Below are 15,437 nucleotides of genomic sequence, written 5' to 3'. Positions count from 1 at the left end.
GTATTTACAAGTTAATCCTTCTGTCATTTAAGATGCTCAAATCAAATAAGTCCCATCCCAACAGCATGGGGTTCTATATTTTTTGCTACATAATAAAATTTCAATTCTTTTCTTTACTCACATGAGTCACATCCTTATTTTTTGAATAGTAACTCTCATCCTCTCAAATAAGCATCATCCCGCTTGCAGTTCTCCTTTTTCAAACTGTAGTTCCAATAAATCAATACGAAATATGGCCCCTGCTTTATTAGATCTTATTACTCTGTTCTTTTAGCTATTTCAAAATATGTTGAAGCAGGATCCCCATGAGTTATAAATTTGCTGAAATTTTGAAATAGAATTTGTGTAGCCATCTAGCCAACTTTAGTTAGGTGGTATGACACTTGGTTGAGTTGGCTTGAAGCAGGACTGGAAATTAAAACAGTTGTTTCTAGTAATTGAATGTTGCACTGCTTCTTATTGTTTTGATGCAACCAATCTTCCTTGAAAGTTAAGCAGTTTTGTCCCAGTGTTATTTAACCTGGGTCAAGGGTTGAACCAGTTTGTTTGGGTTCTGATTCCCAGCTAAGCCAGTCCAAACCATGTTTCAAAACAATCTACAAGCATCTGTTGAGGCACTCAATAAATTTGAGGTTCTTCCCACTTATGTTGTTACCCTCTCATTGTGGTAGAAAATTTTTAGGAGGTTTTATTCAATATTATTTTTGAGTGATTGTTCTATTTCACAGCCTAAAAGCTTATAATGCTTATTGAACTGAAGTTAACAAGCAACTATTTCTTGAGTGAATTAATGTACAGGTTTTAGCTAGGGGAGTTGAATGTGACATTGCTTTGCTTTCAGTAGAGAGTGAGGACTTCTGGAAAGGAGCTGAGCCACTCCGTTTGGGGCGACTTCCACGTCTTCAGGTTTTGATCTTATTCTCCTGTAGTTGTTGTAGATTTTGGTCAATGTTACCAAGACAAGTGGAAAGACCTCTCCTTCCAAGCACATCAGCTTCCAGAAACTTGAATGCTGGCACTTCCATGGATTACTTAATCAATTACTATCATGGGAAAATAGTTATAATTTAAGTAATAAACTTCCTCATTTGGAGCTGTATTCCATCTAGGAACCTTTAATTAGTCGGTTTAAATATGCAAATATATTTTGAGATGTTATTATCTTATATAAAATTAGCGAATCAGTTAAGAAATTTGCTCTGCATGCACTGCAGTAACATGCTTTCACTTTTCAACTCTTGTTCTTGTGTTCTTCCAAAATACTTTTGCTTACAAGGAAGAAGTTCTGAGAAATTAGTAAGCAATAAGATGTTTTTACTTGTTAACTCTTTGGAGGGTGATTTCTTACGTATTGTTTCAAAATATTTTTGCTAACAATGAAGAGTTTCTGAGAAAATTGGTAAGATAAAGTTGTAGTTCCAACTAAGACAGTGCTGCTAAATGTAGGATCACTGTTTTGGGTCAATGTGGTGTTCAAAGCAATTATGAAGTTGTGGTCATGGTCAACTCATAGAAAGATAGTCCCCTCCCCCCCCCCCCCCCCCCCAAAAAAAAAAAATTGGTATGATAATAATCATTAATTTTGTACTGTGCTGAAATATGTGGAAAAGAGAGAGCTAACCATGAATAGTTACACTGGATAATAATTCTGCTCAACTCAACTCAGCCTTATCCTAACTAAATGGGGTCGGCTACATGGATCCTTTTTCTTCAATCAGCTTTATTCAAAGTTGTAAGGAAGTAAGAACTTAATAACTAGTCGCTTCAGCAAGTAATAAAGATGATACAATGAGAGAGAGAGATAGAGAGAGACAATGGGGAGAAAACTATCTCAGCGATAGAACTAGTCTGTATTTTCTATCTCTGGGCAGTAGATTGTATTTAAAGTAACCAAAAACAGTCCTAGATACAATCTAATACAATCTAACAATAGAATACAGATAAGAAAGGAAACTAACAACTTAACCCGATCTCTCTAAACTGCTCTCATGATAGGGACACTCCTCCTATCGTGAGTATTATCTATAGATACTACCGCTGGAATGAGAAGTGGGCCAATAGATCCAATAGGGGTCCACGACTCCTATAGGCCAATATTTAACACTCCCCCTCAAGCTGGAGCATCCACATCATCCATGCTCAGCTTGAGGGGGAGTGTTAAATATTGGACAATCCTATCGTGAGTATTATCTATAGACACTACTGCTGGAATGAGAAGTGGGCCAATAGGTCCAATAGGGGTCCACGACTCCTATAGCCCAATATTTAACATTCCTCCTCAAGCTGGAGCGTACACATCATCCATGGTCAGCTTGGAACAACACTTAAGAGACGTGGTAAACAGACCAGTCAGTTGGTCAGCAGACAGAACGAATGGAGTAACAACTAACTTCTTCATAATCGCATCCTTCACAAAGTGACAATCAACCTCAATATGTTTAGTTCTCTTGATTATCGCAAAACATCTTCATAGGTTGAGTAATTGTAAAATCCAATTCTTGAAGAAAAGACTTCAACCACATCAACTCAGCTGTAGTATGAGCCATGGCTCTATACTTAGCCTCGGCACTGGACCTAGCCACTGTTGTTTGCTTCTTGTTGCGCCATGAGGCGAGATTACCTACGACTAATGTGCAATATCCTGTGGTAGATCTTCTTTCACCATCATCACCATCCCAATCAGCATTTGAAAACCCTACCAGATCAATATTCTGATATGGACGATAGATGAGCCCCTTCCTTGGGCCCCATTGTGGTACCTTAAGATGTGGCATGCTGCTTCCCAGTGGACTTTCTCTGGTGACTGCATAAATTGACTAATAACACCCATAACAAAGGAAATGTCAGGCCTAGTAACAGTTAGATAAATAAACTTCCTAACTAGTTTCCTGTACCGATGCATATCATCAAAGATTTCACCATCATCTGTGCCAACTTTTGGTGGGATCCATTAGAGTATCAACTCATGTACATGCAAGCATGCCACTTTTAGACAAAAGATCCAACACATATTTTCGTTGTGACAAACTAATACCAAGAAAATAGTTGAGGGAACCCAAGTTTTTCATCTGAAAGTTTTGATGTAGAAAAGACTTTACCTTTGCAATACCCTTTGCATCATTACCAAGGTTAAAAAACTCGTTTCGACCAGGTTGAGGCAACTGAGATCTTGAGTTCTCGATGAGTTTCTGCATTTTTATAATTTCTGAATGATGTTTCTGTGGGGGAAATGGCCATAGTTGGTTCTGGAACTTTAAGGGAAGCTTGATGTAGGCTTAATAAACATATTTAAATCTTCAAATTGGAAAAAAGCACCCAATTTGGTGTTTTGGATTTGCACCCTTGGTTGGTAGTAAACGTTGAACCCTTATGTAATATTGCCTGTTCTACACATTGTTTGAATGATATGAGACATAATTGGCAAGTAAAACAATTATGCAATAATGGATGAAGACGTATAATATTGAATAAGTATTTAAGAAATAAAATTAAAAACTTAAAGTTTCTACTGCAAAATAATTATTTACTTGCTGAAAATAGTTTCCGACACCGTGAGGTTGTAGATCGGCCAACGGTGATGAACATATATATATATATATATATATATATATATATATATATATATATATATATATATATATGTATATCCATCCAGTTCATATTAACCCCAATTTTTTCATATTTTTGTTGTAGGAAAATCAAATTTTTTACTAAAAAATAAAAATAAATATATAAACAGAAAAATATTTCGACATCGTGAGATCGTAGATCGGCCCCCGGTGTAACATATAAAAATTCTACACCCATCAAACAAGTATTTGTCATATTTTTTTTCTTCCAAAAAATGGTTTTTGGGAATAGTAACTTTACTTGAAATAGTTTAATGTAGCCAAATCTTCCATAATAAGCAGCAATCAATCTCTTCGTAGTGATGTGGCAACCCCTGCTAGTGTATTCCAATAGTATTGGGTGTAGATGTGGGCAAAAAATAAAAAAAACAAGGTTTTTCCCCCTTCTCTAGCAAAAAAAAAAAACACCTTCTCTGTTGAATTCTGTTTCGAAATTTCGATTTCTGGTTGAGACTTGGCCTTTTTATAAGGGGGTTTGTAGCATTTCGGCGAGATGGTACAAACAGTACTGAAATCTCGGTCGAGTTATTCTTGACCTTGCATGTTTGACATTTCGGATATGGTTTCATCTTGACAAGCTCGAGATCCTTGAGATTTTGAACTATGATCATTACCAATTACAATAATGTCATCAACATAAACAACTAGAATAACTACCTTAGAGCCCTGGCGACGAACAAATATCGAGTGATCAGAATAATACTGTGATAAACCTCACTTAGTAACAATGGATGTGAATTTGTGGTGGCTGCTTCTACCCATAAAAAGCCTTGTATAGTTTACTTACTCTGTGTGAGTTCTCACCTTGAGCAACATACCCTAGACTCCTAGAGGTTGCTCCATATAAACCTCCTCATGCAAATCACCATGTAAAAAGGCATTCTTTATGTCCAACTAATAGAGTGGCTAGTCAAAATTCAAAGCTAATGAAATAAGAACACGAACTGAATTAAGGCGAACAACTGGTGAAAGATCTCGAAATAATCTATACCATAAGTCTTAGTATAACCCTTTGCAACCATCGAGCCTTAAGCCGTTGCACAGAACCATCAGGGGTTGTACGTAATTGTGTACACCCAACAACATCGCACAATATCCTTGAATGGAGGTAAAATTACCGGTGTCCATGTCTATCGAGAAATTAAAGCTTCCATTTTGGTTTCCATTGCCACTTTCCACCCAGGATGATATAAAGCTTCATGATATGTCTGAGGAGTGGAGTTAATGGATACGGACAAGGCAAGATTATGTAAAGGAGATGGAAAATAGGAAATGGAAACATAACTCAATAGGATAAGCAGTCAACGATTTTTGTGTGCAAGAAAAATACCTTTCCGAAGAGCCACTGGTTAAGTCAAGGGGAACTTCAGTTGGAGGAGCAATGCCAATGGAGGGCTGTGTCGCAGGACATGGCATTGCCTTCTTATGCCGTTGATACACTTGTAACGGAAAATCAACAAATGGCATAGGAACCGGAAAAAGGAAGAGCACATGTATGCTCATTGTCAACAATAGGACTTGGGACATGAGGTACAAAATAAGGTGTATTTTCAAAAATGGTAATATTGGTACGAACATATTGCCGATGAGTGATAGGGTCGTAGCATTTATACCCTTTCTGAGTCCGAGAATAACCAATGAAAATACACTTTACAGCCCTAGGAGCCAACTTATCAACCTGAGGGTGTAAAATATGAGCAAAGCAAACACACCCAAAAACCCAATGAGGCAAAGAAGATAAGGGCGTGTTAGGAAAAGCAATAGAGAAAGGAGAATGATTATCTAAAACCGAGGAAGGCATTCTATTGATCAAATAACAGGCAGTGAATACCGGCATCACACCAAAAGTATTTGGGTACATTCATGTAAAACATGAGAGAATGGACAACTTCCAATAAGTGTCTGTTTTTCCATTCAGTAACCCCATTTTGTTGTGGGGTATATGAACAACTTGTTTGATGAATCATACCATAATCAGAACAAAAAACCTGAGATCTCACGTTGAGTATACTCGAGCAATATCAGAATTCAGAACGAACATCTTAATAGAAACATCAAATTAGGTCTTTATTTCATTATAAAGCTTTGAAAACAGATAAACTCGGAATGATCTTTTAAGTTTCAACAAGTACAACCAAGTGAGTCTTGAATGATCATGCTCAAAGGTAACTAAGTGAGAAAAACCTACTTTATTACTTACACCTCACGAACCCCAAATATCCGAATGAACTAAAAAAAAATAAGGACTGACTTCTTGAAATACTGCGAGTAGGAAAGGATGACCTATGATGCTTGCTAAGTTCACAAGCTTCACACTCTAGGCGTGACACCGATTTGCAACTGGGAACCATATGCTGAAGCTTGGATAGAGATAGATCTCCCAAGTCCCAACCAAAAATGCCTTTGGAGAGGAGAAAGAACACCAGAAGTTGTAGTAGCAGCGGTAGAAGCTCCAGTTCGTGGAGGTAGTAGAGGCCAGCCTGCTTAAGCCCACCACCAATTGTCCTCCTTGTCTGAAGATCCTAATAAACACAATAGGTAGGAAAAAGGTGATTGATCAATTAAGATGTTTTGTCAATTGACTAACAAATAACAAATTTAATGGTAATTGGGGTACGTGAAGAACAAAGGACAAGGTCATGGATGGAGTAGGAGAAACCATACCATGACCGGTTACTTTGATGGAGGAACCATTAGCTAGAATGACATGAGAAAAAGTAGAATCCTTTGAAAAAGACGAGAATAAGTCTGACTCACCAGTCATATGAGTGGAAGCACCTATCAATGACCCAAGGAGTAGGATTAGAGGAAACTAACAGCTAAACACAATCTCTCTAAACCACTCACACGATAGGGACACTCCTCCTATTGTGAGTATTATCTATAGACACTACCGCTGGAATGCAAAGTGGGCCAATAGGTCCAATAGGGGTGTACGACTCCTATAGACCAGTATTTAACAGAAGTCATTACTTGTTACTATTCATAAGCTATGCATGTCTTTCCTCACCATTTCTCCTAGAGTCATTTTGGCTTACCACTGTCTCTTTTAGCTCCTTCAATCTGAATCAAATCGCTCCTCCATACTGGAACATTCAAAGGCTTCTGTTGCATATTTGTCAAGGCGACCCAAGGCGGTGGAGGGGTGCCTAAGTGCTTAGCCAACAAGGTTCCCAAGTGTTATTTTTATTTCCCCTCTTTTCTAACATTATTTAGTATGCTACAATATATAACTTATATCATAAAAAATCAACATTAAGCCACATCAAGTCATCAAAAATCAACATTAAGTCACATCAATGATAGGTTCTATAGGAACTGGACGATCATATTTGGTCAAATACCTAGCGACAAACTCCTATGTTCCGGAAATACCTGGATGACAAGCCTAAAGGTTATTTTATTGATGATAGTGACGATATCGATGATGACCTTGATACGAAGCTGCCTATTTATCCCCGTCTCATATTCATAAGTTTGGGTTTTTTTTTTAACATGATTATATCATTCAAATGATGGGTTCGTTGGATTCACTATGAAACAACAAGTATCTTCTGAATGAAAAAGCATTTGATAAAAAGAATGGCGGTCTATAAATTTTTCTATTTAGTTATAGGATCTCAAGTAATAAAAAATCCATATTAAGCCACATCAAATCATAAAAAATCAACAGCGAACTAGTAGACAGTACAACTGAAGAAGCAAGCTATTGGAAGTTTGAAACAATCAAAACATACATTTGGTTTATAATGTTCTTGGAATTGGTCATTATCCTGGTATAACTAGTCTTTCTTCTTTTCAAAGCATGTGTTATTATTGATAAATCGTAATCCACAACTTCTAAAACCGAATTCCCCTCCTTATTCCTATCTACAAAACCATATCCTCCATGAATTCTTTCATAGCCTCTACTATCTCTTCCAACATGTCTATTTAGATCTTCCCTATAATAATCTTTTCTCCTTGACTAAATCCTGGAACTTATTAATCCACGTGTTCCCAAAATTGTTTCTTGGTATTTTCATCCAATCCGATTTGGGGTGTGTAAGCACTAATTATATTGGTTACTTCTTCTCCTAACACATGTTTGATGGATATTATCCTATCACCAATTCTTTTAACATATGCAACATCATTTTTTAAATCTCTATCTACTTCTATTCCCACCTCACTTTTATTACTTTTATCCCCAGTATACCAAAGTTTATGGTCTTCTAATTCTTTAGCTTTTTTACCCTTCCATCTTGTTGCTTGTATACAAGCTATGTTCTTCTTCTTTTTCTCATTATATCTATCAGTTCTAAATTCTTTCTCGTTAAAGTTCCTATGTTCCAAGATGCTAATCTAATCACACGCTTTTGGGCTAGCTTCTTTATCCACACTTGTCCATGATGCGAGAACCCTTGCCCACTTGTCACAGCAACTGGGCGCCAAAGTGGTGTTTCGCTTACAAGGATGCCCTAGCTAACCTTTACTCTTCAGTACATCTGGGTCATAGTGCAGCGTGTAGCTTCCAATAGATGCCCTAGCATAAGGTCGAAAATGTAAAATTCTAGGATCCATGCAAAAGGATTTGGCTAATGTTTTTATAATGCCGTTTGCCGACCTGACACACCAACCCTCCTCCTTTATCTGGGCTTGGGACCAGCAACATAAACACTGGCAGAGTTTGGATAATAATACTAGGGAAGCAGTTTTCTGTACGGGAGTGTGGCCTACGCCAGCACTCCCATGTGTCTATCTCTCTCCTCCTTAAAACAAGGGGGCAGAGTTGTCTTTTCACATGGGGAGGAGAGAGATAGACTCATGGGAGTGCTGGCATAGGCCACACTTCTGGACAGAGAACGTTTTCCCATAATTCTATCAAGACCTTTTATTTCTTGTTTCACTTTGAACGTGGAATGTAATTGAAACAAATAAATATTTATAAGGTGTTGGTATATGAACAAATCATTCCAGTTTTGGCACTAATGTCTCTCATTTCATGCTATTTTGTGTTGCCTAACTTCTTTTGCTGTTAACTTTGTTGCTTTGTGAGTTTGTCTGTATGTGACTGGTACTATTGAGTATTGGCAGTAAATTGACAATGCACCATACTGATCTTCTGCAGAGACTTGCAATGCACTCTCTGTTTCTCAATGCAGACATGTCAGTGATTTGTTCATGGAAGCATTAGCAATGAATCTGTTAGAAATAATTGAGCAAAGTTCATAATGTTATGATTCATATAACCAAATGCAACTCTTATTCATCATTATGGCCTTGTGAAAAGTTTATATTTTGATTCTATGGACCTGTTTCTGGTGATACTATGTGCATATTTAAAATGATGATTTCCTCCTGAATGGCAGGATGCAGTAACTGTTGTAGGCTACCCACTTGGAGGAGACACCATATCAGTGACAAAAGGAGTGGTTTCTCGAATAGAGGTCTGATTAGAGATGCACTTTCAACATTGGTTAGCTATGAGCCCTTCACTGATAAGCATTCTTGTCATCCATTTAATGTAATAGCTGGAATTTGTTGCTGTATGTTATGTGCACAAAGCAATTCTACTTGGATGATATGACACGATGTACAGGATCAACACTATTTGTACTGTCTCTTGAACTAACAGAAGAGAATAAAATGAACATGCCAGATTATATATATGTTACTAGCTTGTGGGTAACTTACAGAAGGGTGAAAAAGGAGAAAAATAAATAAAAGAATAGTTAAGATTCTAAACATGGTAATTTCCTCAGGCAGTTAAAGTAGTATTAGTATTGTTGGTTGACATTTACAAGACATTATATAAACATATTGAAGAAGTTAGGAATCAAGAAAATATATTCACCGAGAGACTATCTTGAGAATATGTACTTCAAGTGTGTGTCTAAATCTTAACTTCCCCGCCTCACTTCTCTTCCCTTCCCCCCTTTATAATTATCCTGTTTGCATTTCTGGCAAAAAATTTTCATTAACTGTAGTCCACGCAGGGGTTCTATACCAATATTATCGTCTTGAGCAGAATCCTGTATGATAACTGCATGTGTATTAATGTGGAAACTATGGCTCAAAGCCATATGCTCACACATATGGAAACAAACACTTGTGCATGCATCTGATTTTCTTGGCAAACTTGAAAAACCTCAGGGTTCCTCTTGGTTGTATTTCCAGGTTACGTCGTACGCTCATGGGTCATCTGACCTGCTTGGCATTCAAATTGATGCAGCAATAAATCCAGGTAGTAATGTCTCCCAAGTTTAGTTCCTTTTTCTTTCTACTTTTAAGTTTCCTACTCTGCGTCTAGTGTTTTTTAACCCCCCAACCAATGCTCTCTTATAAAGGCTGATTGATGAATATTTTTATTCATTAAATCAATTTCTTTGGACATCCACCTCCTGCTAATTATGACATTGTAGGAAATAGTGGTGGTCCTGCATTCAATGATGAGGGGGAGTGCATTGGGGTGGCATTTCAGGTAGACTTCTGGTGCACTCAATCCACGTTCTTAGCTTCCTCTCACTCTCTTTATATATATATATATTATGTACACTCACATTCACGCACAGAAACACACACACACACACACACAGAGACAACACATAGATAGGTACTGGAAATAGTAAATTTTCAATCTTTGTAGTTTTGACCATTTAATTCTCCAAAATTTTTCAATTTGTGCATTGTGCATGAGACATGCTTATTTGATCAAAATCATGTTATGCAAAAACTCCCCCCCCCCGCGGGAACAAGGACGATTATTCTCTTATAGCATAAGAATAACTGCTTTTAGTGCATTTTATTATGTGTGATGTTTCTTACCAGGCATTTCACTTAGGTTTACAGATCTGAAGAAGCTGAAAGTATTGGATATGTAATTCTCACGACAGTCGTTTCTCATTTCTTGGAAGACTATGAAAGAAATGGGCAGTATACTGGTGAGGAACTTCTCTTGAATTAGTTTCTTACTGATCTGCTTAAGCAGTATGCTTGATACCTTATAATATTTATAAACTGGGCTTCCACAAACTAGGAGGATGATTCATACATTCAGATCTCCCATGTGGATAGAGAACCTTGAAATTGTAATCCTATGATGTGTAGTTCAGTTTGGGGGATGGAGGGGGGGTTTGAAGTGGGGATCTTCTGGTTGTTTGTTTAGTGATTTTTAACTGTTCTTGTTCCCATTCTAAAATTGGATTATTTAAGTTTCAATTATTAATTAGATTTCATTTCAGTGACAGAAATGAACAATTATTCTTCATCTGGTCATGAACTACATTATTCGTTAGATGATTTCACCTTGTCTATGTTAATTTATCCAGAAACCTCCAGACGGAAAGGAAAGGAGAGGGAGGGGGGGAGAACAAGAAAGTAAAAGACATCAAAACCAATAGGAAAAAAGGGGAAAAAGTTCGAGTTTCTGATGTGCATCCAATGGAAATTTTAGCTTTCTTGCATTACATATTAGTACATTAATTGCCTGGTACTTATGTTTGGAGCTGGTTAAACTGCTGAATTTTAGCAACATGAGGTGTATCCTTCTGGAGTAATGTCAAACATGAATTTTCAGGATTCCCTTGCCTTGGAGTCTTGCTGCAGAAGTTGGAGAATCCTGCACTCCGTGCAAGCTTAAAAGTGCAGTCTAATGAGGTATTATCCATATGGTTGCCAAGCTTGACACCCATTTCATCAAGGCTGCAAATTTGAATATCCCTTTCTTTGTTTATCAAACATGAGTAATAAAACTTTTAGAGAAGGTGCTCAACACATGTTTTGCCAATTTTAATGTATAGTTTTGGTAGTCTATTATTTATTTGTGGGTGTGTTGATTGTATATGATCTGTTTGAGCAAGGAGATTGAATAGCATATGAAGGGTGGAGGTCAAAAGGGGGTGGGGTTGTGGTCTTGGTTTAATTTAGGTGGTTGGGTTCTTTGCGCAAGCCTGCAAGGTCAGGTAAGGTACAGAGGATGGAGGAGCAACATGAGAGGAGGGGTTGGATTATGGTATGGCTTTTGGCATTTGAAGAATAAAGAGGAAAATGGAGACGGGGACACACACTATGCATATACATAGGCATCTACATAGTGCTTGTAAACCTCTTTGTCTATTACCTTCAAGCTCCCAGGAGATTTACATGCCATTTCAAAAGCATACCTAATCTAACAAGCTCTTGGGATGGCTCGATCTGCCTAGTCTGTGCTACCACAGATATGCATATGCAAGCTAATGGCAAACATTAAGTTCACCAACACAAGCTTCCAAACTGGCCAATGAGTGTACTGCTGGTCTTGTCACCATGCAACATTTTTCTTTCGTTTGATGAATCATTACTGAATAGTGTTCAGTAGCATGCCCAAACCAAGGAGAGATTTTGGTTCCCTCTGGCACATTCTAATCAGATTGCCACTCAATTATATTTATTAGTATGGGACAGCAATAGAACTTGATATCAGTACCTGGACATTAAGGAAGAGAGAAGAGAAGGGAGAGAAGAAGAGAGAACGGAGAGAACTGCCGACGGTTTGAGAGAAGAGCAGAATACTCCAAACCGTGGGTGGGTGGGTGGAACTACTTATATTAATGGGAAAAAGAACTCTGTCCGGGAGTGTGTCTTATGCCAGCACTCCCATGAGTCTATCTCTCTCCTCTCTATATGAAAAGACACCTCTGCCCCCCTTGTTTGGAAGAGGAGAGAGATAGACAAATGGGAGTGCTGGCGTAGGCCACACTCCCAGACAGACCACTACTTCCTTTTATTAATATAAAAAAGAAAAATTACAGTAAAGGACAGGGTCCACACTAGAGCCTATAACTTAAGTGCACTTTACACTTGGAACATAAATATAACAGAACATTACAAATATACCACTACAAAACATAGTTGGCACGGCGGCTTGGTGACCCAAGGCGTTGGAGAGGGCTTAAAGTTAAGGCGACACCAATTAGACGACCAAGTCGACCAAGGCGCCCTGGACGCCTAGGTGACTCTTTGACAACTATGCTACAAAACTGACACAACTTAACACTTCCTCACAAATTGGAGCATAGATATCACCCATGCCCAGCTTGGAACATCCTTAGAGAAATACATTACGAAACAAGGCCTTGGTCAACAAGTCTCCAAGTTGATCGCTAGAACTGACAAACGGAGTGGAAATCAATTTCTTCATCACTGCATCCCGAACAAAATGACAGTCCACTTCAATATGTTTGATCCTCTTCATGAAAGATGGGATTACTACCAATATAAATATCTGCTTAATTATCACTGAACATGTCCGTAGGTTTGCTGATCAGAAAACCAAGCTCTTGATCAAAAGATTTAAGCCACATCAACTCAGTTGTAGACTTGTAGTGTGAGCCATAGCTCTATGCTCAGTTTCAAAACTGACCAGGATACTATAGTTCAAGGTTTAAAGTATCAGTATCGGGTATCGTATCGGTCGGGTGATTTTAACACGTATCGTATCGTATCGTTTCGGAGATACGTATCGAACAATACAGATACGCATAAAAATGATCAATATACACATTGAAATACACTTTTGGAACAAAAAAAGTATAAATAAGCAATATATAATAAGTGTCATGCATAAAACCTAAAATGGTGAATAATGTATAACCAAGCAAGTGCATTAAATTGAAATTGTTATAAAAGATGAGGTTCCTTCCATGTTGTAATCGTCTATAGCCATGCAGAGTATTGGATGATGCTGTTGCACTTTTTGATTCATTTTTTTAGTTTAAAAGTGTGAAAGACCAAGATTAAATGCAAGATTTTAGACTCTTGGTTGAGAGTTTTCCTTTATTTTTTCGTTAGATTAAGAGTTGTATCGAGTTTGTGAATGACAATGGCTTTTTTATAGAATGTGTCGATGATATCGATATGTATCGGTGCGTATCAATAATGTATCGGTATGCATTGAGCCGTATCGACCGATACATATTAAACCACCCACAGAACCCTTTACTGGACGTATCATTGGTATTGATACGTATCAGTTGTATCGTATCGGCCCATATCGGCCGATACATTTCGATACAATTCGAGGCAATTCATTTACAAAAAAAGGGAGACGTATAGGTATCGTCCGATATCAATACGTATCGGTCCGTATCGTATCGTATCGTATTGTATCGGTCGATTTAAACCATGCTATAGTTTTCTTTTTACTCCTCCATCTAACAAGATTACCTCCGACAAAAGTACAGTAGCCTGTAATAGATTTTCGATCAGGATCATCATCAGTCCAATCTGTTAGGGACTTTACATGGTAGAATTCATCCTTAAAAGCTAGCCATTAAGGAAAGGGTGCCCAAGTCCTTATAAACCCCCTACATTACCCATTGATATCCAATGTTGGACTAGCCTTATGCGTGGACATCCCAACAATCTCCCCCTCCAAGTGAATGGCAAACATGGATCCTGAGATCTTGATCTTCCCCTCCATGCGGGTGCTGGCCTGGAGCTTGAGATCAAACCCCAGAATCCTTGGCCAATCGGGAATTTTCACGCCCCGGCTCTGATACCACTTGTTAGGGACTTTACAGGGTAAAACTCATCCTTAAATGCTAGCCATTAAGGAGAGGGTGCCCAAGTCCTTATAAACCCCCCACATTACCCATTCATATCGAATGTGGGGCTAGCCTTAAGCGTGGACAGCCCAACATTAGGAACATTAAGGACAATAGATAATGAAAAAGAAGAAGAAAGACAAATGGCACCATGACCGGTAACATTAGTAGAGGATCCTTCTGCCCAAATAACTTGGGATCGACAACTCATTTTTTTGAAAAGAAGCGAACATATTCGGCTTACCAGTCATGTAGGATGACACACCTAACTCAATGACCCAGGGAATGGAAGATGAGGAAACAAAAAATGTGGGTAAACTTGAATGAGCCAATGTGACCGTAGATGCAGAAGTGGATATCTCAAGCTGCTGGACACGTTTCAGTAGTTTGATTAAACATCTCATCAAGAGAGACAAAGGATGTGTAACCACCTCCAGATGAAGAACTCGGATTGGTGTCATGAGATGATACCACTTCAGGACTACCATAAGGCACAGATGTTTTAACGAACTGTTGGTTGTGCCTAGTGGGGCTTACCATGCTTCACCCCACACTTCTCAACTGTGTGATTATTTCGGCTACAATGAGTACATTGTCTGACAAACGGATCAGATTGCTGTCCACCACAACCGACCATACCAAGTCCACGACCTCTACAAAGAAAGTGTTCGCTAACATTTCACTTAAAAGCTCGAACTATTAGGGAAGGGCAGCGTCAATATACCTGCACATGGAGCTCACACGATATTTCCTTCACGCGACACCAAGGGAGAAGAAATGTTGGGAAAACTCTTTTGATTTGCACTTTCCAGGAGTCAAACACTTGACCTCCCTGTTTTGATTTCATGTTTGTTACCATTTCACCTAAAAGCTCAAACTATTAGGGAAGGGCAGCGCCAATGTATACATCAACAAAAAGTCAGAGCCACAACCGCCCATAGTTGTCAAGGCGTCACGTAGGTGTCACTTAGGTGACCTCCTTGGCATCCAGGTGCCTTGACAACTAGTGTGGCCTTGATCAAGTAGGCGTTTTGGCCGCCTTGTGTCCAGGCCCACTCCAATGTCTTGGTTTGCCTAGATGCCATGACAAATATGCAACCACGTCCACCATTACCAACAACAAAAGTAGAGTTCTTTTAGATTCAGATTTAGACAGGGAGGGAAACACAATCTGTTGAATCTTGCAATATGCCTCATTCTTTTTTTGGCGAACCACCTTAATCGTATGTGTTCTGATCATGCT

The 15,437-nt window shown here is 38.4% G+C and overlaps 1 protein-coding gene across 3 annotated transcripts in view; it reads left to right on the top strand.

The window, feature by feature from the left end:
- LOC122667701 (protease Do-like 2, chloroplastic) overlaps positions 1 to 15,437 on the top strand; it is a 55,587-nt gene that overhangs the window by 23,778 nt on the left and 16,372 nt on the right. For all 3 annotated transcript variants that reach the window (XM_043864091.1, XM_043864094.1, XM_043864092.1), the window contains 6 exons: positions 799 to 906; positions 8,981 to 9,058; positions 9,789 to 9,855; positions 10,034 to 10,092; positions 10,453 to 10,552; positions 11,188 to 11,267. In XM_043864091.1, coding sequence (XP_043720026.1) covers positions 799 to 906; positions 8,981 to 9,058; positions 9,789 to 9,855; positions 10,034 to 10,092; positions 10,453 to 10,552; positions 11,188 to 11,267 — 492 coding nt within the window. The remainder of the gene's footprint in view (positions 1 to 798; positions 907 to 8,980; positions 9,059 to 9,788; positions 9,856 to 10,033; positions 10,093 to 10,452; positions 10,553 to 11,187; positions 11,268 to 15,437) is intronic.

Source organism: Telopea speciosissima, chromosome 7 (genome assembly GCF_018873765.1).
Source record: "Telopea speciosissima isolate NSW1024214 ecotype Mountain lineage chromosome 7, Tspe_v1, whole genome shotgun sequence".
Lineage (NCBI taxonomy): Eukaryota > Viridiplantae > Streptophyta > Magnoliopsida > Proteales > Proteaceae > Telopea > Telopea speciosissima.
This window is presented reverse-complemented; position numbering and strand designations above follow the sequence as displayed.